General features: G+C 40.5%; 1 protein-coding gene across 1 annotated transcript in view; it reads left to right on the top strand.

Moving 5' to 3' along the window:
• tfpia (tissue factor pathway inhibitor a) overlaps positions 1-26,214 on the top strand; it is a 74,298-nt gene that overhangs the window by 15,953 nt on the left and 32,131 nt on the right. The window contains exon 2 of the mRNA XM_039817848.1: positions 24,686-24,886. Coding sequence (XP_039673782.1) covers positions 24,686-24,886 — 201 coding nt within the window. The remainder of the gene's footprint in view (positions 1-24,685; positions 24,887-26,214) is intronic.

Consider the following 26,214-nt stretch of genomic DNA (forward strand, 5'->3'; position numbering starts at 1 on the left):
AAAATGTCTGAGGGTCGCAAGAGAAAAAGTGTCTAGGAATTGTATGACAAGAAGAGAAAGGCCTCTGAAGAAAGAAACAAGACCGGAGTGTTTTTGGGAGAATATTTCACACGCTGGCGTGCGCTAAAAGCACAGGTTGGGCTTCCCACTGATGCCTCAGTCGCAAAGTTTCTACTCAACAGGTAAAGTTTGGCATGCTATTTGGAGAAATCCATTTAAAATCACTGCTAGTAAAAGTTGATGTAAGCTATGATTAGCGATGTTAGCCCTGGCACAAGTCACGCACCGCGCAGACACGGTAAACATCTCCATTTGTGAAAAAGTGCAAATCTTTTGTTTGTTTGTACAGAATAAGCCTTTAAATCAGACAAATAGCCGTTAAAATCCCTCCAATTCAAAAAAGTAGATATAAAACTTCATCATGTTGAGTCAATTCTGAACCAATCAGCTGTTAGATCAGCTGAGAGGCCGGCGTTTCCCAGCATGCCCTGGGTCCGCCTGGGTTTTGCAGTCGGTGAAAAGCAACTGCGCTGCCTGCGTCTCAAACCTGCGGCCGCCTTGATCTCGTGAGGTTATCGTTGTCCACGTGTGCATGACGTCAGAGCAAGTCGGGATCAAGTCGGACACAAATCTAACCGGCATGCATTGGGCGCCGATTCGATTCTGCGCAGACCTGGCTCATCTCAAATGAGCCTATTCATGTTCCCCAGGGGCGGGGCTTGAAGGGAGGCACGGGGTGGCACCGACCCCCCTGTAATATGTTAGCCCCCAGTGACACCTCTCCCCCCACCCCTAGAGTGCTGTCAATCTGACAATTGTGATTTCCATTGAGTCAAAGTGCTGTCACTAGGCTGCCCGTTCTGCCAATTTTCCCAGCCCTTGTCAGATATACAATTTGTTTAAAATGAAAAAAGTTAAATTAATAATGAATGTGATATTTTATTTGATATTATATTTGATTTGGTGTTTCATTTAGCAGAATTACATTCTGTTGTTCTATCCTTTCCAATATTTCCTATATTTCTAAGAAGATTTTCTATGCTGTATTCTGATAAAATTTTACTGAACTCAGAACTCACCAGACACTCCAGTTCTTATATCTTTTTTCCTCTCGTCCCTGTAGCCTACTTTACGAAGCAGATTCACAAGATAAGTTGCAACGTTGACAAATTGCGCTGACGAATCTTCTTGTCAATTTGCGCTGCCCCAGGCGAAAATGTCTAATCGTGGCTTTCCATTGACATGGTATGCAATCACTCCATTTGAAAAAATGGCTTTGTGTTCTGCCTGAACACACAGTATATATAAATCAAGAAATTATTACCAGTTCTAGGGTTATAATAGCAGCATAGTTTGCACTCTGTAAACATCCACGTAACTTACGTGAGTTCTGACATGTTACATAATAAGTATTTAAACACAAAAGTTCAAAACTTATGTCGATATGGACATGCTGTACATCGTTTGATTGGTACAAATCTCTGCAATTCAATCATTCAGTTCATTTTACTGAAATCATAAGCACCAAAGCATTATTCATAATCTTAGTGCTCATGCTATTGGAATAAAAAAAGAAGAAGAAAAAAAAAAAGGACAAACTGATGATGCTTCCCTATGTGTAGGCTGTCCTAAACACTCAATCCCCATCCATTCCTGGCTTAAAAGTATTTTGTAGACTACAACATATTTACAAAAACATAACTACAACTTGTAGTTGTTTTTTTTTTTTTTTAGACTGGACCAAAATAACTATTTTTTTTTGAACTGATGTAGTGTATTTAGTGTTTTAATCACATGCTAATCAAGCACATTCTCAGAAACTAGAATATTTGCATTTGCAGACATGCATTTTAGCCTTGCAGTTCTTCTGTTATAAGCTTTTCCCTGTGGGAAAGGGAAATAGATGAAAATCAAGCAAAAGAGGTGGATTTGAACAGAGAATACAAGTTTCTTCTTTGTCAAACTGGTGACCTTTGAGAGGAATTTGCAGACAAAAATAGTTTCCGATCCAACCCACATACTTCACCCAGAATTTCAGCTTCTACCCTCTGGTAGAAGCTTTAGGGTTCCTAAATGTAGGATAAACCGATATAAACACTCATTTTGCCTATGTCCATTAAGTTCATCAACACCAACATGTAGGCTGGCTAGGTTGTGCACTGTCAGCGTGCAATAAGTAGGTTATTGGGGTTATGAAATATGTCAGTGGTGCAATACATGGGCTGTTGGTTTGTTCAATATGTCATTGTGTACTGCATAGGTGTGGAAATGTGTTATTTGTACAATATGTTGGCTATTTGAGTTGTGGATTATGTCATTTTGTGCAATATGTAGGCTATTTGGGTTGTGCTTTATGTCATTTGTGCAATACGTAGGCTATTGGGGTTGTGCATTATGTCAGTGCACTGTGTTACTTTGTGCAATACGTACAGGGTTGTTCAATTAGAAACTGCCAATGAAAGGAGGAGTTAATGTGATTACGATAGGTACCTGTCTAATGTATATGGAAGCATGTTTTGTGCTGTATGAGAGTGTGGGCCCTATTTTAACGATCTGAATCGCAAGTATCAAACGCGAAACGCAAGTAGCTTTGTGGGCGGATCTCGGGCGCTGTTGCTATTATACCGGCGGGATAAATGACTCTTGCGCCCGACGCAAATCTAAAATGGGTTGGTCTGAAGTAGCTAGGTGTGGTTTGGGCGTAATGTGCAATAAACCAATCAGACCGTCATTTCACATTCCCAGCAGGCGCGCTTGTTCCATGGCGGATTGCTATTATGACGGCGGATTTGCCTGGTGCACGCCAGCGGGAGCTGTCTGGGATGCGGCAAAGTAATAAATGCCTGTCTTGGCCGGGTGGCGATGTTGCTGCGGCCTCTCGGGCGCATCTCCTCAAGTCTGGAGAGGATTGCTGCAGCCATGGAGCGTGGGCCTCTAAACGCACCACCTGCTCCTGTTGTGCCCCTTCCACCTCCCCCCACTCCATCTCCGTCCACCCGCTCCATCAGGAGCGCATCGCGCATTACCACTCCCGGACCAGATCCCACCGGAGTGTCCAATCCCACCGTAGTTCAACATCACGTCTCCTTAAGTCCTCTAATATTTCCTCATTTATGTCATCAACACATCCATGATTCATGGAAATGTGTAAAACACAACAAGCCACAAAGAATGCTGCGACTTTTTGAGGACTTTACTGTAAAATGCCTCCTGATCTATCCAAACACATGAAGGGCATTTTCATTAATATTTTTCCTTGTAATTATGTATGGTTTGCAAAAATGGGAACTGCTGCGTCCGTGTAGATCAGAGAACCAAGTTGTATGCGCGTTGTGCACACGCTACATTATGGCCAAGCATGCGCCCCTAAAATAGCATCTGAATAACGCGCCATTGACTTTAGACTAGCGCCACTGACTTTAGACCAGTTTTTTCCTGGTCTGTGGCGGAATTGTTTTCTGAAACTGCAAAATAGCACCAGGGAACGTTTGCGCCGGAACACGCCTCCTCTTTTCGCTGAACCGCCCCCTGGAGCGCAAATACATTCCCTAATTTACCGACGTGCGTCTGTGGAGGGAAAAGTCCGCTGTGCGTCGGGTGCAAAATAGGAATGATACATGCGTCGGTGTACAAAGGCAATTGCGCTGAGTGCAAGATAGGGCCCTATGTGTTGAAAGATGCTTATTTTCTGTATGTTGTGTTGTCCTTGTAAAGCTGCGGAACGGACAGAGTCCAAAACAAATTTCCTTTCTGGGTCAATAAAGTACATCTTATTATTACATGCTACTGTGATTTCCTCTGTTCTTTTCTGTTGAGACATCTACAGCAATGACAGGGACACAGTGACCACGTCAGACAGGATTAAAAAAAAAAGTTGCTGCGGACAAAAGTGAGGAAAAATCTTAAACTGAATTTAAGTAGATTTTATGTGTAATACTTTGCTTCTTAGGTGTGATCCCAGCAGCAACAGGGTTAATCCCTCTCAGCAAAGCATACTTTCAAACTAAACTTTTCAGTTTCACTAAAGCTTACCATTTGCCAGTAGAGGAAGAAATCCCTTTTGTCTCATTTGTAATGTTTGAACGATAACCTGCATTGCAGAAAAGGGCTGCTGTATCGAACCTTCTCATCTAATCAAGAGTGCATCTACAGTACAATCAGTCGAGGATGACATTTGCACAGACGGGGAATGAGCCACTTGCTCTCCCTTTCTGTCCGTCCCATTATTGATTCGGCTGCGTAATCACATCCACATCAAAGGAGAGGAGGCTAAGACACAAACATTCATGGCTGCAGCCTGCAGAGTCGATGAAGGTCCATTCAATGTTTGACAAATTACAGCTTCATTGCATGTGTGGTATTGAAGATGCATTTAGTAAAATGAGTTTTAGCTTGGCAACTCTGCAGCTGCACAAAATAGCAAATTGCCAACCTGTGATATGCAATACAACGGGTTATTATTTTCTGTTGTTCAGAAACCTGCGGTGTGGTCTAATGCTTTAGGAACTATTGACTTGCTAAAGTCTTTTCTTTTACAAAATGTTCTGACAGCAGATAACATTGCCTCATGGCAAACAGCACGCTCTGAAAACACTGCTCCCTCAACTCACAATGTGAAATAGTATAGATAGGGAATATGCTTAATGATGAGAGATAACACAATATCACAGTATTGCAAAGACTGCATTATGGCTGTTTGGAAATTCATGTTTTCAAAGAATGTTGATAATAAAATAAAATCTTGAAGAAAACATTGAGATTTTCTGGCACATCTGTTTCATTCAAAGGCCAATGACAGTAGCATTGCACCTTCCTATGCACATTATTCCTCTTGTGGGTCAAACCTACTACAGCCAATATGAATGATTGCATTGTGTAGGAGAGTGTGAAGACTGTATGAGCTGTTAACTTTTACCTTCTGGTAAAACATTAACGGTTCCTGAGTTTGAGCTAAGGCGCTATAAACATTCATATATACCTATGCTAGTCAAGCTACATTAAACCAAAAGAACATCTGCTTTTGGCCTCAGGGTCTGTGCAATAATGTCTTTAATGCCACTTGTACTTGTGTTCGGGATGAGTGGATTGTGGATTGTGCTGTCTTCATAGGCTCATATACTCATTTGTGTTTGTGATTTGTTATCGTTGTATATTTACTTACATGGCTTCTAATTAGACCTCATCTACAGTTACATGAGGCCCAATACAGGTTTTCCGCAAGGGGACAATAAATAATAAGAACGATGGAGCACACTTTTACTTTGTGTGTACTGCGGTAACAATTTTGCCTTCAAAGCTATAGTGCGTAGTTTCTGTCTCCCCCATGAGGAATTCTAAGTAATGACAACAATACTGTTGACGCGTCCACATGGCCCAAGCCTACCGTGATCGCGCACGTGCCCCCACCCCTCCTCCAAACAGTTGCTAGTAGCCAAGGAGGACACGGAGGATTTAAAAAACATGATGGACTCTTCAGAAGAGGTCATTATCTTCACTCGAGAAAGTCGCCAAACGTCACGATGTGACTGAATGTAATGGACGTTCATTAATATCAAAAAGTTACGCACTAAAGCTTTAAAGACAATTATTTTCTGTTTCACGCAGGCTTCACTGTCTAACAGGCTCCTGCAGCAGCGGAAAGGAAAATAAAGGTAGCAATGAAGAAATGGCAGACCCAGATAGGGATACAACAAAAAGTCCTGAAGAAAGGAGGCAAAAATCGTACCAAAAGCCATTGAACCAAAAGACCAGGCATCAAAATAAACAGGAACATAGAGACAAAGGACACACACACACACACACACACACACACACACACACACACACACACACACACACACACACACACACACACACACACACTCCCTATCTTTGTGGGGACATTCATTGACATAATGCATTCCCTAGCCCCTTACCCTAACTTTAACCATCACAACTGAATGCCTAACCTTAACCCTTACCCTTACCCTAACCCTAACCATAACCTAATTCTAACCCTAATCCTAAAACCAAGTCTTAACCCTCAAACAGCCCTTTAACCTTGTGGGGTCCAGCATTTTGGGCCCACACGGCTGTGCAGACCCCACTAGTATACTGTATTCCCCGGTTTTTGGACCCCACGAATATAGTAAAACAAGCCAACCCCAACACACACACACACACACACACACACAACACAGAGACTAAATACACAAGGTAACAAGGGTGAAACAAGGGACAGGTGACACGAGGGCTGATGAACAGGTGGAACACATCAGGGCGGGGCAGACAATCACAAATGGCGGGAAAACACACAAGGCAGGAAGTAAAACAAGACATGACATGGGAGAAACAGACTAGAACAGGAAACTGAAGCATAAAACAAACACGGATGAAGAACAACGTAAAATGCAACAGAGAACACAAGAGACAGTAAACAACAAGGAAACGGGGAATAAATGAACACAATAAAACAGGAAAAACTGTAACAGAAAACCACAACCGTGACAGTTGTATGAGGTACTTATTCATGGTCAGTGTATTAATACCTACAGTAGAGGACGGTTGGCACGCCCCCAGTTTGGAGAATAAGGCAGGAATCCCAACACGGAAGCAAAGCGATGTACTGCTGTGGATGGGGCCACACAGCTAAAAACTTATTTTAGCCACCTTAAAACCTTTCCGACATGGAACTGAAGCTGTTGGATGCATATTTGCTCTCTTTAGAGCCACCAGACCACCAGTAATTTTACCTCACAGACCACAGGAGTCGCTGGTATAACGCTGCCTCCATCAGTTAGTTTGTTTGTGTCATTGGGTGACTTTGGTGTTTTAAAAAAAAAAGTGTTATTAAAAGGGTTGTGAACAAAACTAACAAACAAACTAACCGACGGAGGCAGCGGTAGACTAGCAACTCCCGTGTTCTATGAGATTAAATTACTGTTTTTGTCAAAGGACTCTGGTGGCTTTGAAGATAGCCTATATTACGGATTCAGGTCCTTGTTAGAAAGGGCTGTCTGACAGCAAGGTAAAGTGGTGAAAATATTCTTAATGTAGCGTACACTTAAACAGATATAGATTCTTTTTTTTGGTGGTCCTTTTATTAGATTGATAAAATAAATTTTGCTGTGGGGCCCCGTCCACAGCAGCAATTCATATATTCCTCAACTTTATGCTGTAATTACATGCAGGAAATCGGCAAGTGAGACTTTCTTTGCATCTCTGGTTTAGCTGATCTAAACTCAGATATTTAAATGTTAAAAAATCTGAAACAAGTCAATCATCTGGTACGTGGGCAGAGCAAAGAAACCTGAGCTGCTGCAACTATACAGTATATTTAAATATGCCGATATATTCACAAGCAGATATCACTGGGAAGCTTCATAGACCTAGTGAGAAAACCCAAGTGAAAACACTTTAGAAACTGTCATAGATTTTACTGCATGTGTGTTTAAAGAAGTTGTTAAAATTCTCTCCCCCTTTCAGGGACTGGATCCCGTTGTGGCTTTTCTCTCTACTATTTCTCATGTTCCTCGTTGCTCTCTGTTGTGTCATTTAAAATAGGTCTGGCTTTTGTGGGACCAGCATTATGATAATTCATTCTACTGGCCTACATTGCAAAGATGTACACCTGTTATTTAAAAATGATGCTATGCTGGCAGAACACATTTCTGGTGTTGAAGTTCAACTTAAATCATGATATTACATTAAGGAAATGTATTAGCTTTATAGCCTTTAACTTACAAAAGAGCAGCTGCTCACACATTGCTTCCTTCCCATTGTGTGAGATTAAAATTATTTAGTTACAGTTTATGATACTTCAGGAATCTCTTAGTTAAAGTCATAGTTGATAAGAGCCTCTGTTTCACTTTGGGCAGTTACAGAAATGTTAAACTAATCACAATATAATGTGCATTGTATTGAAAGCTTTTCATTTTTCCACCTTTCAACATTTTCTATCACTGGTTTGAGCACCTCCATTCTTGTGAATCTTGTGGTTGTTATTGCAAGTGTTGTGATGAATAATTTTCGTAATTGGGACTTGCCCAATTTGGCAGATGGTGCCTTGGTACTTTCTCCCCTACAGGCTTGTGCAACGTATGGCAAACTTGTGCCCACATCATTGTTTGCCATATGCTCCTTCTGGACTGAGAAGTGGCCAGACACCATTTTGCTCCAACAGATGCACGCTTCTGGCAAAGGCTTGACCAGTTTGAGGGTATGTGTCCCCAACCTGCATTTCAGCTAATCATATACACCGCCCATCAGAGCGCTGCCCAGGAAACACACTTTGTGCAATTGATTGGCAGAGAACCAGCTGAGACAGACTCTTATTGGCATTGAGTGGGATTGTTCGGTTCGGCAGCGCTCAGACTTTGCAAATGTCAGAGCATGGCTTTGGCAGAATCACTGAAGCGAGAAGGGATTTCTGGTTCCCACCATTGTTTTGTTATCGAGACCAAGTGGGAAACAGGTAGGGGCTCAACTTAGATATTGCCAGAGAAAGATAATGATGCCATTGCAAATAGAGAGCGTAGAGATTTCCATCACTGAGCTGAGATCGGGGGGGGAAGTCAATAGTTGATAAAAACAGCTGCTAGACATGGGGAAGAGCGGTAAAGCCATGAAAAAGCCGACAGAAAGTTCATTCGTCCAGAGTCTCCTGTTTGAAAGAGCAAGACAAAACAACAAAAAAGGCAAGCTGAGATGAATGTTAAACCTGGCGTGGCAGAGACAAATGGGTCGACAAAAGCAATCGAGTTTTGGAGCGACAATTAACTCGCTCTTTGCGTCCCTCCTCCCACAACACCTGCCATACAAACACCCAGGCTCTGATTAAAAATGCATGGGTCTCGCAAGCCTTTTACATAATTAAGATGGTTTCCCTGCATTGCTAGTTAGGACAGTCGTAAAAGCATGGTGGCAATATTTTAGCAACATAACATTAAATATGTAAAGTAATAGCTTGCACAGAGATCTTTAGACTAAAAGATTTTGAATGATCTTTCATGTGAGTGCAAATTTTGGCGTCTCCGTCAACATTTAAACCACCAATGCTGGCAGAGTTTGGGTTATGCTCTATGTACTGTGCTATACAGGACCAGGCCTGTTGCTGCCCAAGTTCACTACTCACTCCGCCTTCAGGCTAGCCCCCAGTCTGTTTCCTCTACCACACAATGTGAGCTCTTACAACTTCTGTGGTTCATAGAAATGGCATTTTCTCCTGGAGGCCTGAACGCATCTGTGTTTCAGTGGGATTCCTTTGATTTGATGGAAAAAGTGCTTTGGAAGGTGCGTGAAGCCCACTTTGATCTCCCAACATGAAGCACCATAGGAAGTGCTCTCCCTGTTTGCGAGATCGCTGCAGGAATGAGGTCATCTCTTTATAGCTGCTTAAAGGCCAAAGTCTATTGCTCTAATGAGCTGCATTTGAAATAATCTGCAGGATCATTGCTATTGTTTCTTTCTAGTTTCCTGTACAACCTCGTTTTCAGGTCCACTCCTGTTGAGCTGATCCACCCCTTTTGATTGGCTGTTAGCAGCATCAGAGGCCTGCGTGTTAAATATCTATCTCAACGCTTGATTTAAGTGTTTTGAAAGGAGCTCTGCTCTTCTTGTATTTCATTCAATTTGACAGTATCAGAAGTGAAATGTTTTACAATTTGTGGACACTTTTTAAAAGTAGAAAGATGTTGACACTTTTTTAAAGTAGAAACCATTGTGCAACACTGAACCCCATATTTACCACTTTTATTCCACACATTAGTCCCAGTATCACCGGTTAACTTAATTTAGTTGTGCTGTTTGAATGGTTATTGATAAAGAAGCCATGTCTTTAATTAAGTGAGCTGTGTTAACGTTTTTATACTCCAGTGTTAAGTTTCCCTTCTGACAGAGATGTTATTCTCTGTTTCCTGCCCAGGGACTACAGATGAAAATTCGCTTATAACTAACTCTGGTACTGCTAAGGAGCTTTGTGCACTGTCCCTGTCAAATAAATAAATAAATATATATTTTTTTAAATAAAATAACCAGTTTATTAGTATGACATCATTGGAAGTCGATGTGAATAAATGATTTTGATGTATGTTTCCGTATGTGCATCTGATCACAAACTGTGATCATCTGTTCAGCAGGTCTTTCTTACTCCACATGGGATGCCTGACAATCAGATGGAGTTAATGTGACTTTCAAGAGAGACATATTTATTTACAAAAAAAATAAACAAATACAATTTTAAAAAGTAAAAAAACAAGTAATAACATAAAAACCAATACAGGCACACAACAAAGTTAAGAAATGAAACCAGGTGGGCAGATTTTCCAATTTTAATATTGTATAAATGTTTTATCCATAATAAGTGCAGTAAGTCAATAAAAACTTACAGTATCGTACAGTAACTGTAATAATAATACTACAGTTTTTCATGTTACCAACTCAAAGAAAATCAGCAATAGTAGTGCTGAACAGTTCACATTGAAAGAGTGCAGTTTTCAAAATTTTAAAAAGCCACATTTTTGATTATAACTCATGAATATAATTGACAGAGTCTTAACAAGCTGTAAGAAACAAGAGTTTAAACAACTGTTGATTTCACTTGTTTTAATCACAACTGTCGCCAGCAAATTTACTCAGCTGTAGCTCATTAGCATTAATTATGGGAGATGTAAAACAACACACAATAAATAACTGGCTGGTGCCTGGTTTATCTGCTCTGTGTGTGCCGGTGTGCTGTACAGCTTGGTCAAAGATGATCTTGAAGAAGAAACATCACTTTATCATTTCAATGTCCTCATTTTATACATAAACAATGGTGATCTCAGACAGGTATAGCACAGCAGTTGTGGAGTGAAGGTGAAAACAGTTGTTCCAATCACCTAGTAATCATTGATTACATTTACATCCACATAATATTCCGGTTTTTGCCGTTATTCCAAAAAAGACGATATTCCAACTAAGCTGTTTACATGGCTAATGAAAGTGAATATTCCACTAATATTCCCGTTTACATGTAGCTGTGCAAAATATGATTCTCTCAAAGTTTACCAGCGATGGTGGACTTGTTGGACCGTGTGAACACAGCGTCCCTCTTTCATTCCTTCAACCAGCTCCTTGAAAAGGTCGGCATTGCGATGTTTGTGCATATCTAAAAACCTGTTGATATCCAAGTCTTCGATAATGTTTAAAAGTAGTTGTGTTTCTCCTTCTTTTCTTATGGGCATGCATCTCTACTACAGCTGTGCAAACTGTTGGCTGGTTTGTTTGTTTACAGCAACCATAGCAACGCACAGAGCTGACAGTAAGACGGAAACAGGCAAGAGGATGAATGCGCTGTATACATGTCCAAAGAAGACATGGGTTGTCGAGTTCTCGAGTTTTGGAGCGACAATTAACTCGCTCTTTGCATCCCTCCTCCCACAACACCTGCCATACAAACACCCAGGCTCTGATTAAAAATGCATGGGTCTCGCAAGCCTTTTACATAATTAAGATGGTTTCCCTGCAGTGCTAGTTAGGACAGTCGTAAAAGCATGGTGGCAATATTTTAGCAACATAACATTAAATATATACAGTAATAGCTTGCACAGAGATCTTTGGACTATAAGATTTTCAATGATCTTTCATGTGAGCGCGATTCTTTTCTCCATTTGGGCGTCTCCATCAACATTTAAACCACCAATCCTGGCAGAGTCCTGTTTGTGCTATACAGGACCAGGCCTGTTGCTGCCCAAACACAATAAGTTCACTACTCACTCCGCCTTCAGGCTAGCCCCCAGTCTGTTTCCCTACCACACAATGTGAGCTCTTACAGCTTCTATGGTTCATAGAAATGGCATTGTCTCCTGGAGGCCATGAACGTGTCTTTGTTTCAGTGAGTGCATTGGAAGGTGAGTGAAGCCCACTTTGAAAGAATGCTTCTAAAACCAGAATAATACCGGCATAACCCACATGTCTTAATCGGAAAATGCTATATTCGGAAAAAGGCCTTATTTGGAATATTACATGACCCGTATTAATTTCGAAATATTGTCATATTCTGAATATTAATGTAAACTAATCATTGTTTTAAGCTTATCCCACTGAATATCTGAACTGCGGTGAAGGATTCAGACAGTTTGTCCTGTCCAACATCAGCTAAAGCAACCAGCAGATTACGGCTGTCAGGTGTAACATTACAGTATAGGTGTCATCAGTCTGATATCAGCTGTGACTTAACAGCAGGTTACTGGCCAACTACGTAGCTCTTAACAGAAAATTAAAACCACTTTTAGATTTCATGATTGTGCTCGAGTAATGTCAAGTACCGGAATACAAATCGTGTAAGCTGCAGCAATTGAACACACGGCCACTTACCATGGCCGGGTGTTCGGGGACTGGAGATTTACCCGTCCTTGAATCTTTTTTCTCATGTTAAAAAAATAGCGCAACGATAAATCTCACCTTGGTGTAGCTCTATCTATCTTCATCAAGTGACGTGAGGCATCGCTGCATTCTTCAGGTGTTTCAGTCACATGCTCAACACGTTCTCCTGTCACACTCTTAGAAACAGTCATGGGAGCAAGGATAGATTTTCTCTGACAGTTAACATTTCTCAGTCTGCCTTTGTGGGCTCGCTATCTTCTAACATGACACACCGTGACACCGGATGACTTGGGCACTTGACGGGTGACTGTGTCGGGTATGCGTTAAATATGTTAGGTGTTAGGAGGTTACTTCATCCGCTGTGACACGAACCAGCAGAAAACTGGACTCTCACTTTTGGTACTGACTAATTGTAGCTAGACTGTATCGACGACTTTTCACTTACGGGATTGTTCAGGTGCCGCCGGAAATTCTGCTGGATGTGCCTTTTTTTTTTTAGGCTGGATGTCCCACACCTTCCTCTTTCTTTGTGTTGGCATTTTAAACTCCAGTGGATTTATGAGGACTATGGTTAACTGCTCCTCAGATCTCTGCAGGGTAAATCCAGACAGCTAGCTAGACTATCTGTCCAATCTAAGTTTTCTGTTGCACGACTAAAACTACTTTTGAACGTACACATGTTCCACCAAAACAAGTTCCTTCCCGAGGCGCTGTTGCTCTCTCCGGCGCTTAGAGATTAGACTATTGCGATTGGTTTAAAGAAATGCCAATAAACCAGAGCCCGTTTTTTTTCTCCCATCCCGGAATGCTGTGTGGACTAGCCAGACCCTCCTCCGCAGTGCTGTGAAGGAAGGTCTGGCAATGCGAGACTGAATTGTAGCAGACACCCAGTAGAAGATAAACAGATAGAAACTAGCTAGCAACATTGAGACTATAAACAACCTATAATGCAGTCTGCTTTTAAATTGATAGGCTCACTCTATAGCACAAGGGCCCATATAGAATACCTTTCTACAGGGCCCAGGATGTTGTGCTACGCCCCTGAGAAAACTTCTGGTGTTTTAAACATAAATGTCTGGTCCTTCAATTTCATAAAAGCCCCTCTTTCCATGGGAAACAACAAAAATGTGTTTTTATGGCCAATACAGTAATCCATTTGGAGCCCACAATCTTGAATCATAGCTACAAAGAAAAATACATAAAGAGCAAGAGAAACACACAATCATACCCACAGAGTGTAGTCTCATTTGTTCTGATTTCAGCTGTAAAGTCTTGGGATGGGCTGTTACTCACCCTCAGCCCTTTGACCACTGGCCTCAGGGCACGGCTCTGATAAACACTGACAGCAGATCTCTACTCAGGCACAGTGTTGATGAACCCTTGGTTGGTTTCTTCACCCAAGCACACACATACTGCTCTGACCAAGTGTTGCAATCCGACATCCCTTTTATTAAATAGAATTTCTACCCTTTGATTCATGAAGCATTTAGCGAAGTGAGTCACTGAAGGTGGTGACTAACTAACTAGACTTTGATATGCATTTTACACAGGGATGAGCTCACCGTAGTGAAAAACAATTAAAGTAAACATTGCTCCCAAAATACTCTTTTTCAGTGACGTCGGCACATGATTATGCCACTTCTGATTCTATCCAGATTGTTTTATTTTATTATTTTACTGTTTGGAAATAATTGTGATGCACTCAGCTGAACTCAGACCAAGTCTGCTTGAAACATAGAAACGAGATACAAAAAAAATAAATCATACAGCTCCACAATAATTGCAGCATTTATTTTCACAGTTTCCCAACAAATACCATCCAATCACCACCAACTTGGTGCATAAGAAAATGTATTAATTTGTTTTTCCATAAGTAGCCTAGTTGCTAGATACATGTCATTATGTCACGGTTTGACAGGAAGGCTTGGACCCAAATGCAGTTTAAGATGATTTATTAACAAAAATGAAGTACATACCAAAAGAAATCCAGAAAGCAACAGTCAAAAACTAATTCCAGAAAAGCAGAACAGGAATACAAAACTGGAACTCAGAGATAAACGGTAGACTCCAGACTCACTCACTCACTCACTCACTCACTCACTCACTCCTCACTCACTCACTCACTCACTCACTCACTCACTCACTCACTCACTCACTCACTCACTCACTCACTCACTCACTCACAGAACATACAGCAACAGAATACAATAATCCGACAAAAGACAAGGGAGACACAGAGACTAAATACAAGAGGTAACGAGGACTAACAAGGGACAGGTGAAACAAATCAGAGCAATCACAATTGAGTGAAAACAGGAAGTAAAACAAACAAGACAAGACAGAAAACCAGATTTCAAAATAAAACAGGAAACAGAACATAACTGAAACCCACAATCATGAAACATTATATATATATATATATATATATGATATTTGATAGTAGACAATATTACATTCCTTAACATGTACAGACAGATACATTCATTTGGCATTTACAATCATCATTGTACAAACAAAATCAACATCATGCAGATGTAAAATGTCACAAATGTGTGATTTAGAAATGACACTTTTTTCAATCTTTATTTGAGGAAAAATGGAAAATAAAATCTTAGGTATTTAAACAGGATTTAAATTGTAATCATTATTGTAATTGCTGTAATTATTGTGCTATATGTTAGCACCTAATCAGACACACTGAATACCTCAGCAGTGCAGGGAGGCTTTTGTGAATAACCAAATTAGATCATAAAGATCATAACTCATCTTTAATGAGTACACATTAGAATGTAGTAGTATTCTTGCAAGTCACTTGCACTGTTTACTACTTCACTTCTCTTGTCATTATTGTCTTTTCATTGCTTCTATTGCTTCTAAGGTCTCTTGACATGGCTATTGTTTAAACTTATACAACTTAGTGAGCACATTTTTATGCATGCCTTTTCCTTTTCAATTACACAGCATGGGAACAATGTTGGGAAGGATACGATAAGAAAGCATAGAAACAATTTCCTCACATGGAGTGTGAAGTGATATAGTTACAGTAGGTCTGCCGCTGACAGAACTACTGGGAGCTGTCAACACTGTGGCATTGCTCTGCTCTTTCTCTGCCTCCATCTGTCTCGGTTTCTCCAGCTGTTTTCTTAGTACATCATACCTTACTGTCATCCTGATACACGCTCTGTAATATTGAGTCATCAATAACGGGCTGTGTTTTGTTGTTTGCCGCTCCGTGGCTACTGTACAGTTTGTACTTTACTCTTTGCTAACATACCTTAAAAATAAAATTGCGATCCAGGATAATCTTCTGGTATGTTAAACAAGCTGGGACTGGGCCTCAATCCAACTCAACCTGCCCATCTCGGGAATTACTGAGGTGCTTGGCACAGTGCGCCTGTTGAGCAACTTAGATCTTTATACAAATGTGTGTCAGCAGTACTCAGGAGACTATGGCTGCCAATGGAAATTTGATGCATCTAAAATCAGTTTGCCTATTCAGCATGGCCTATATTTCAAGGAGCTGGCTGATTAGTTGGTTGGCTTCCAAGGGTTTTGCGAATGCATTGTGTGAGTAGGACAACATTTATTTACCTTCTGTTCAATGACATGGAGGATTCCTGATGACAGATTTGGAGCTTTGGATGGATTTGTGGATTGCTCAGAAAGGTTGTTTGCATTCATAGCCTTTCCAAGGCCTGTGTAAATCTCTTTCTGTTTGTTGTTTTTTTAACCCAGTTTACTTTCAATATTAATGTCTTGTCTATACAGTTTATAATGCATCATAAAGCTCATACGAACAAAACATATATACAGTTATTTATTCCAAAAAATAACTGTTATTCCATAAGTGCATCACACCAACAAAAAAAGTTTGTACCCTTGTTTTAATGTTCAATCACCATGTAGACTTTAGCACTTCTACAGTAACTGTGTTAGTATGAAATGACGTCATGCAACTTGGACTGGAAGTACAGCTGTGTTATAAAGCAGAAAAAGCACAAAGGCTGCCACATCAGCTAACACATGTTTAGTGTTTATAATTAAATAAATTCATCAAATAATATTGGCTCAAATAATAACTGGGATGTGACCAAACAAGGTTGTCACTAATAAAGGCCGGGGGGAAAAAAATATAGAAATAATCTGTAGCCTACCACGGCAGCTCAAATGGTAAATTGAGTATAATGTACACTTCCACAGCACTATTTCCATCAGCACAACTGTCATAGTCGTCAATATTAAGATACTGTTAAAAAACTTTAAAAGCCTACCTATAAACGCAAGGCTGCAAGACTTTTATTGTGAAAATTCTGAAAGAAGTGTTGAGTTTCATTCACGGTGGCTTAACATCACTTGGGGGAAAGGCAAGTAGAGCCGCTGCCATTAATCGAGCTGATGGAATTAGTGGAAATGGAAGTTATTATGAATTGATCAAAGTCAAAGGGTAACAATAGAGGCAGTTTTGACTTTGCATTACCTGGGGAGCAAGTGAGAATAGAAATGAACGCCTGTGTCTTATATACAGTCAGTCAGTCCCAAATAAACCATTGTAAATGTAGCTACTATTTGAGAAGTTATGGTAATATTAGGTTGATATCTTTATATGTCAAAACAACCAATTCATTGCCATACAGCAGCCTTCAAAGAAACTTGTGTGATCAAATGTGAATTCAGAAAAAAAGAAGAAGCTGGTTGCACTTGTGTGCACTGTTTGGTCCCGAAAAACATAAAAAGAGAGAAAAGTCTGTGGATGAAGTGATGGCTGAGAAGACATAATCAGCACGGCTTATATATTTTGCAGTTTGGCTGCAAAAGTGTTGCATAAGCATAGTTTGCTCAATGATCCATCGCTGTTCCTTTCACGCTAAAGGATTTCAATCAGCTTTGATATTGATGATTTCAAAGCAGAACACTCTGATCCAGTTGGTAACATTAACATTATGATTGACAGAGCTTTTTAGATTGGGAACACCCAATGTCTTGTACTGGGGTTTGTGCGATAGCTCAATTTGAATGTTAACTTCACTGGGAATAAAGTGTTTTGGGCCCATTATACTGTATGTCCCTCTATCCTAATTTGCAGTTTAAAAGATTTACTTTGCGAGTATGCAGTGTCTATGTGGGTGGGCAGGTTTGCGTGTCTGTGCGTGTTCTTCTCCATTTCTATTTTCCTTGAAGAGGAAATGTTTTAGTCTGGCTCTTAACATTGTGTTTGGCTGTTTGTCTTTTGGACTGCCTAACAATGCCTCTGTCTGTTGGACAAGTGACTGAAGAACACACTGCTTATTGTACTTCAGTCCATCTCAGACAAGAACAGCAGAAATCAATAGGAGTTACCTGTTTTCTTGGGTGGCTTATTGAACATTCTTAAACATGATTTACAAAAGACCAGTCTGCACCACATCTGTATCTTATCTCATCTATCTTTTTTTTTCTTTATTTTTTTTTTACCCAAAAGGGACGATTCTGGTAGCTAGAGGCATCCAGCAACTATCTCAATTTGTTATTATTCCTCTGTAAAGTTTGTTCACTGAGGTTTAGCAATGTGGTGTGTTTACATACCAAATGGGGTTGGGTACCAGACGAAGACCCAGATTGCTAAGATCTTTTGCTGCGGATCAGAAACGACAAGAAGTATGTCAATAAAAAACACCAGAAGTCTCGCCTTATCCCAACTCCCTAATGCAATAGAAATACCATAGGTCAGGTGGAGGGAAGGAGAGTGGGAGTATTTGATTGGTGCCCCCAATCCCTGGTTACAAATCAGAATTGGACGGGTTAAGGCAGGTTGTAGTGGTGAGCTGCTGCCTCATTACCTCGCTTGGCAGGGGGACTGTTTGTTGACTGCTGTGCCGATAGGACAGTGCAGGGTGGTTTCCATTAGATGATGTGTTTGGATAGAACTTTGAACCTTCCTGGAAAGAGAATGTAATGTTTGTTTTCCAACTTTCCAGTCAAACCAGAGAAAGAAATTAAAATGGATGATGATTAAACTAGCCATAAAACCAAACCAAACACAAGTCAGTGTTGGGCTGCTGGATTATGGAACAAATTCTTATTCCAATTATTTTGGTCAATCTTGAAATCACGATTATTTAACCCGATTACTCATTGACTTTTGGAAAGATGTTGCATTTATTTAACTTAAACAGTGAAACAGTTAATAGAAACGATTCAACAGTGTAACCACCTTGAACAGTGAAATTTCCAATACAAACTGAAGGATAAGGTCCAAAATCCAGCAAATGCACGGGGAACTTGGGAAATTACTCAGGTACATTTTTTTTGTTATCGTTAAAGAGCCAAAATTGAAATTGTGATCATAATTTGATTAATTGCACAGCCCTAGTTTAGTGTTTATCAAAAGCACAAAACCTCAATCGAAACACACCAAGAGTCTACAGCCATGCTATCAGCTGTGTGAAGCTGTACTTGGGGAACAGTACTAGTGGTGCTTTGAGCTAAATGCTAACGACAGTATATCAGGGTTTTTCCTGGCTCAGAATGGGCCTTTGGCGGGGCCTTACTTGTCTGTTAGTTCAGACAATTTGATAAATAAAAATGTATATTATGCTAAACAAAAATGTATATTATGTTTTAAGTAAATTAAACCCCAATTTACAAAACTGGTTAAATAAAATAATATTAATATTTAAATAAATTACCAGGAGAGTCCGGTACAGCCCGAGATAAAACTGAGATTAGCTCTCATATTTAAGTTTATGTTCTGCTTGTTCAACGATTGTTTGGTAAATTGCTCTTGAACACATTTAGAGAGGATTTGAATTGCTATTTTTATTCTCAATTCTTGTCATTTTGGTGCTGGTGATTTTCCTTTAGGGCTTGCTAAAACCTCTTTAAAACAAAATTTCCTCAATGCAGGAAAAACCCTGTATAGCTAACATGCTAACAATGACAGTGTTTAGCAGGTATTGTTTTTACCGTGTTTACCATCTTAGTGTCCACCTAGCGTGTTAGCATGCTAGCCAATATTAGTTTATTATCGGCCGAGAAGCAACAAGGAACTGTACTTCAGAAATGACAAACTGCTTTTGAGCTAATTTCAAAACAGTGTGATCATTACAGTACATACAGTGCCTTGCGAAAGTATTCGGCCCCCTTGAACTTTTCGACCTTTTGCCACATTTCAGGCCTCAAACATAAAGATATAAAACTGTAATTTTTTGTGAAGAATCAACAACAAGTGGGTCCCAATTATGAAGTGGAACGAAATTCATTGGCTATTTAAAACTTTTTTAACAAATAAAAAACTGAAAAAGTGGGCGTGCAAAATTATTCAGCCCCTTTACTTTCAGTGCAGCAAACTCTCTCCAGAAGTTCAGTGAGGATCTCTGTATGTAACCACTGTTGACCTAAATGACTAATGATGATAAAGAGAATCCAGCTGTGTGTAATCAAGTCCGCTATAAATGCACCTGCTCTGTGATAGTCTCAGAGGTCCGTGTAAAGCGCAGAGAGCATCATGAAGAACAAGGAACACACCAGGCAGGTCCGAGATACTGTTGTGGAGAAGTTTAAAGCCGGATTGGATACAAAAAGATTTCCCAAGCTTTAAACATCCCAAGGAGCACTGTGCAAGCGATAATATTGAAATGGAAGGGGTATCAGACCACTACAAATCTGAAGACGACCGGCCCGTCCCTCTAAACTTTCAGCTCATACAATGAGAAGACTGATCAGAGATGCAGCCAAGAGGCCCATGATCACTCTGGATGAACTGCAGAGATCTACAGCTGAGGTGGGAGACTCTGTCCATAGGACAACAATCAGTCGTATACTGCACAAATCTGGCCTTTATGGAAGAGTGGCAAGAAGAAAGCCATTTCTTAAAGATATCCATAAAAAGTGTCGTTTAAAGTTTGCCAAAAGCCACCTGGGAGACACACCAAACATGTGGAAGAAGGTGCTCTGGTCAGATGAAACCAAAATCGAACTTTCTGGCAACAATGCAAAACGTTATGTTTGGGTAAAAAGCAACACAGCTCATCACCCTGAACACACCATCCCCACTGTCAAACATGGTGGTGGCAGCATCATGGTTTGGGCCTGCTTTTCTTCAGCAGGGACAGGGAAGATGGTTAAAATTGATGGGAAGATGGATGGAGCCAAATACAGGACCATTCTGGAAGAAAACCTGATGGAGTCTGCAAAAGACCTGAGACTGGGACGGAGATTTGTCTTCCAACAAGACAATGATCCAAAACATAAAGCAAAATCTACAATGGAATGGTTCACAAATAAACATATCCAGGTGTTAGAATGGCCAAGTCAAAGTCCAGACCTGAATCTAATCGAGAATCTGTGGAAAGAACTGAAAACTGCTGTTTACAAACGCTCTCCATCCAATCTCACTGAGCTCGAGCTGTTTTGCAAGGAGGAATGGGCAAAAATGTCAGTCTCTCGATGTGCAAAACTGATAGAGACATACCCCAAGCGACTTACAGCTGTAATCGCAGCAAAAGGTGGCGCTACAAAGTATTAACTTAAGGGGGCTGAATAATTTTGCACGCCCAATATTTCAGTTTTTTATTTGTTTAAAAGGTTTGAAATATCATATAATTTCGTTCCACTTCATGATTGTGTCCCACTTGTTGTTGATTCTTCACAAAAAATTACAGTTTTATATCTTTATGTTTGAGGCCTGAAATGTGGCAAAAGGTCGAAACGTTCAAGGGGGCCGAATACTTTCGCAAGGCACTGTATCCACCAGAGAGGACTGACAAGTTCTAACTGTAAAAAAACCCGCTCAGTGTGAATCCTAGCCACAATCAGAGGTGTCAAGTAACGAAGTACAAACACTTCGTTACCTTACTTAAGTAGAAATCTATAATCTTGGGTATCTATACTTTACTGGAGTAATTATTTTACAGCAGACTTTTTACTTCTACTCCTTACATTTTCACGCAATTATCTGTACTTTCTACTCCTTACATTTTAAAAATAGCCTCATTACTCCTATATCATTCCGGCTTGTAATCGTTTAAAAAAACACACACAAAAAAAAACCTATCCAGATAAATCGTGCCATCTGGAGAGAGTGAATTTGATTGTGGTTGGATGAGAAGTATAAACATAGCTACCATTCCGACACCCTATTGGTTTGTACACAATCCATCACACCTGCACAGACTCTGTGCTAATACGGCACCGTTGCCTTAACGACCGTTATCTACCAGACCGAATAGCAACGCGGATTTCGCTGCCTTATTTAGGTGCCACCTAAATTACTGCGCTTCTCTCTGATGCTCCGAAAACGGACGTCAGAGGGAACTGAAACATCGCCGCACAGGACGCTAGTAAACACTACACCTGACAGCAGGTAACGTTAGCCTACCGTTAGCTAGCAGCTAACGGTAGGAAGGGAAAAGACCATGAATGTATGCCCAAAATCACACTCGGGTCTGCACCAAAAGCGGACCAAACAAGCTTACAGAGACTGCCTCATCAAGGAGGTCTCGGTAGGCCTGTTTGGTTTCTATCGAACTGTCGTTTGTGGTGAGAACATGATCCGACCTCGAACCACATCAACTATTATACTTCGCAAGTCTGAGCTAATGGCTCCTGTAGTCAGGTGTGCTTAGCAATCTGCGATGCAGCAGAACATGCAAACTGTAGCAGCTTCAATGTTTCTCTCACCGAAATAGACAGCAGTCAAGCCAGCCGTCTGTCACTCGCATTTCCGTGGTCAAACCAGCCGCCGCTAAAGTTGGAGACAGACGGCAGAGCAGAGAGAAGTCTCGGTGACCAGAGCAGACGTGGTAACATCCCTCGCCAAACAATGTCTGATCATTTGAATGAAATGAGCTGGTTTGACCATGGAGATACAAGAAATATGTACGAGTCCAAACAGGACCTTCTTCATGTATTTACTTTCTTCCTGTATTTACTTTCTTGCTCCCGCACCAGACACATCCGACCAATAAGAGGTGGTGAACGTTCTTGCGTGAAATGTATTGACGAATTTTGGTACGCTTGGATTTTTCCAGGTGTGAAACCAAACCGAACCAAGGGGAAATCTCTCCAAGTTTACAAACTCATAAACTAATTAGGACAAGGCAAACTATAGGTGTGAAAACGAATTTGATTGTGAAGAAGTCAGTGAAAGACAAAACATTCAATGTAAGATCACGTAACAAGGTTATTGAATATTAACATGCACAATGCAGAAAGACATTTTTAAACAGTCACTCAGCCCTTGCCCTTCTACAAATCTTTTTGGACAGAGATCCCTCTCTTCTCAAAGGGGTTTGAAGTAACTGCAGCCCTAGAGGCAGCCATAACAGAAACCTGACCCCAAAACAGCAGGGATGAGACCTGAGAAAGCAATTTCCCAACAGCACACGGAGATAGTGATTTAACATTCGCAACAGAGGTTGGCAGAGCTCACTGGGCCTCATGCTACCACTTTTCAGGATGTGAATAGGCCAGCTTTTATGAATGATAATGACAGAAGAGAAGTGTGTCGACACAGTCACAGTGACAATTAAAATGGGACCTCTGACTTTGTCCAGCAGAATAGTCCTCTAAATCGTTGTATCCCCAAATGTTCACAGTCTCGTACCCCTTCAGCTACATACATACCCCCGCACTCTTGTATTAGGGGTGGGAAAAAAAATGTATACTTTCCATGGCAATACTGTATTGATACATGGATGCCAAGTATTGCTCTTTTATTATATAAATTACACACAGGAATTTAACTTTTTGGTACTAGAATAATAAAATAGAATTTTCGTTCCACTAGATGGTGCAGTTGAGTTTTTTAGATGAAGCCGATTTTGACAAGGTTTGCCTTTGGGGAAATAATTTAAAGGTTGGGAAAAAAGTAACAAATTGCAATATGGCGCAGACTATTTCAATCTGTTTTAAAATTCAAAAATAATCTTATTGTTGACGTAAGTATCGTGATAATGACGTGGGGCCTCTTGTGATTCCCCCCACTATCTTATATGGTCTTTTGGGTTTTTCACATACCCCTTGGGGTACACGTAGCCCAGTATGGGAACCAATGCTTTACATCCACTGATCAAACATGGTCCCCACAACAGGGCATGTTATTTAAAACACACTGTGATTATCCAGCCTGTCAAGCTGTGCAATATACTGCTTGATCTGCTGTAGTGCAAACTGTTGCTGTGTGCTGAAATTCCCTCTGCTTTCACTTAACTGTTCTTCTGCCGGCTGCCACCTGCCTGGATTTGCTTTAATGTATTAGAGGGATTTAGATGATCCCTGATGGTTCCTTATTCTCAGTACAAGTACAAAAAAACTGTGACTGTGAGTGACTTCACAACATTGCATATTGTTTAGGGCTGCACGATACGAGGAAAATATGGTATAACATTGTTGAATATGGCAATAATGATATTGCCTGCGATAAATAAAGACTATTAAAGAATGTTAAAGTGCACTCAGTTCTGCCTTTATGCTGCTTCAGTATTCTGCTAAAATACACAGCCCGGTCTCATGGCAGTTCGTGATATGGTCACGTTATTGATTCTATTAAGTCGTGGACAGGACACGATAATGTCGTTTTTTTCGTGTGGCGATTCAGAATTTTAAAGCAATGTATTTCAATGGCAAGCATATTTCGTGATCACAGAACGATGACGGTAGCGAGTAGTATTGATAAGGCGAAAGTCCGCAGGGAGGACATGGCGGTCCGTCCCGTTGTTGTGGCCGGCGTGTGGCGCCTCATTGCCCCGTTGTTACGTCCCCCAGAGCAGGTTTGAAAATCCTGACCTGCACACGTTCAAAATTCGTGGCGTGTACACGAAATAAACGTTAAAATCGTGACTTGTACACAAATTAATGAATCAAAATAACGTGACTATTTCACGACCTGGCGTGACACTTGCAAATGAGACGAAAACATTCCCGACACTCTTTTATCAAACTACTTAAACGTTGAATTGAATATAAAAGGCAGCACTAAAAAAAGTGACTGTAACTGTACATTAAAAAATGCAGTTTTCTACTCTATATTTTCTTTCAACTAATGCAAAAAGGAACCCTGATGAAACGATACAAAAACGATATATTGTGTAGCCCTAATATTGTTAATTATTCGGTTTGAATGTTTAGTCAGGTCACAACTCAGTGCTTTGCCGTTTACAAATCCTTCACACAGAGTATCTCTCAAAACAGAGCTTACTGTTTCTTTTGGAAATTATACTGTCATGCAACTTTACCTTATCTCAAAGCGAGAGATTAGAGTTTGATGTTGTGACCCCCCCCACACCACACACACACACACATACACACACACACACACACACAAAACACAAATCCTAAAAGTTGTCTTCCTATGCCACCTCAACAGATGGAGCCCAACCCGAGCTATTCATCTTCAATGAGCTGTGCGCCCTGAAGGATGAGCCAGGGCCTTGCAAGGCCATTAAGGACCGATACTTCTTCAACGTTGACACGGGAAAATGTGAGCTGTTTGAATACGGAGGCTGCGGGGGTAACGCCAATAATTTCGAGACCTTGGACGCATGTGAGGAAACGTGTGTCGTCTCAGGTGAGTCCGGCCCTTTGGCTGACACTTGGGTCCCTCAGAATCTTCTCAATGTTTTGTTTTTTTAAGATTATTTTTTGGGGCTTTTTCCCTTTATTATGAAGTGACAGTGGATAGACTTGAAAGGGGGAGAGAGATGGGGGATGACACGCAGCAGGTCGGATTTGAACCCTGCGCCGCTGCAGGGCTCAGCCAACATGGGGCGAATGCTCTTACTGGGTGAGCTAGAGGCCACCCCAGAATCTTATTAAGAATCTTGTGAAATGTATTATTATTATATAAATACATATTACCTATTTAAACACATATTGCATGCAGAAGATATTAAACACAACTAAATAAATAAAATAAACAAAACAAAGTGCATTGCCATCCAGTGACCCACCTTGATATTTGGTGAACAAATTGTAACTTGAAGTTAACGGTAACAGTGAACACGGACCCCAACATCATTCATACAAAGGAATACAAAAGGAATATTTTTCATAATCACAGCACCCAGGACAATGATGTATTATAGCTTTGCATTGTTATGTTGTTGTTAGCAAATGATCACTTTTGTTTTCAAGGGCTGTTGTTCCTCATTAGACTTTATTGCCACCTTGGGCATAAAATCCTATTACAAAGTCATTTTGTTGGTATGTGGATAAAATGGAGCCTTGCCAGCACATTAATTTTGAAGAGTTTTCCTAGAGGCATCTGGTTAATGAAAAATATGGGCATATTTAAGAGAGGCAGCCAGTATTGTATTATTTATAGGTTACAGATACTAAATTAATGATAGATTGAAGTTTAATTAATTGATTAGAACTAAAAGAGTCTTCAAACTATTGGATTCCCCAATTCTCATGTCTCAATCTGAAAATGGATTTTTTTATTTTATCATAATGTAAAATCCCAAGCTCCTAATGTAACAAAACACCTTATAACAGATGCTGGATGTGTGCGGCCTTGAGGAAATTGGGCAATTCGGTCGTACGGACAAAGAGAATGACCTCGTGGTTAATTGAAAGTGATGTCGGATTGCAACACTTGGTCAGAGCAGTACTGTATGTGTGTGCTTGGGTGAAGAAACCAACCAAGGGTTCATCAACTGTGCCAGAGTAGAGAGCTGCTGTCAGTGTTTATCAGAGCCGTGCCCTGAGGCCAGTGGTCAAAGGGCTAAGGGTGAGTAACAGCCCGTCCCAAGACTTTACAGCTGAACTCAGAACAAATGAGACTACACTCTCTGAGTACGATTGTGTGTTTCTCTTTCTGTTTTGTATTTTTCTTTGAATGTAGGTTTCAAGTATATCATTCTACTTTCAAAGAATATAGAGGGTTAGCTTCAA

Source organism: Perca fluviatilis, chromosome 12 (assembly GCF_010015445.1).
Source record: "Perca fluviatilis chromosome 12, GENO_Pfluv_1.0, whole genome shotgun sequence".
Classification (NCBI taxonomy): Eukaryota; Metazoa; Chordata; class Actinopteri; order Perciformes; family Percidae; genus Perca; species Perca fluviatilis.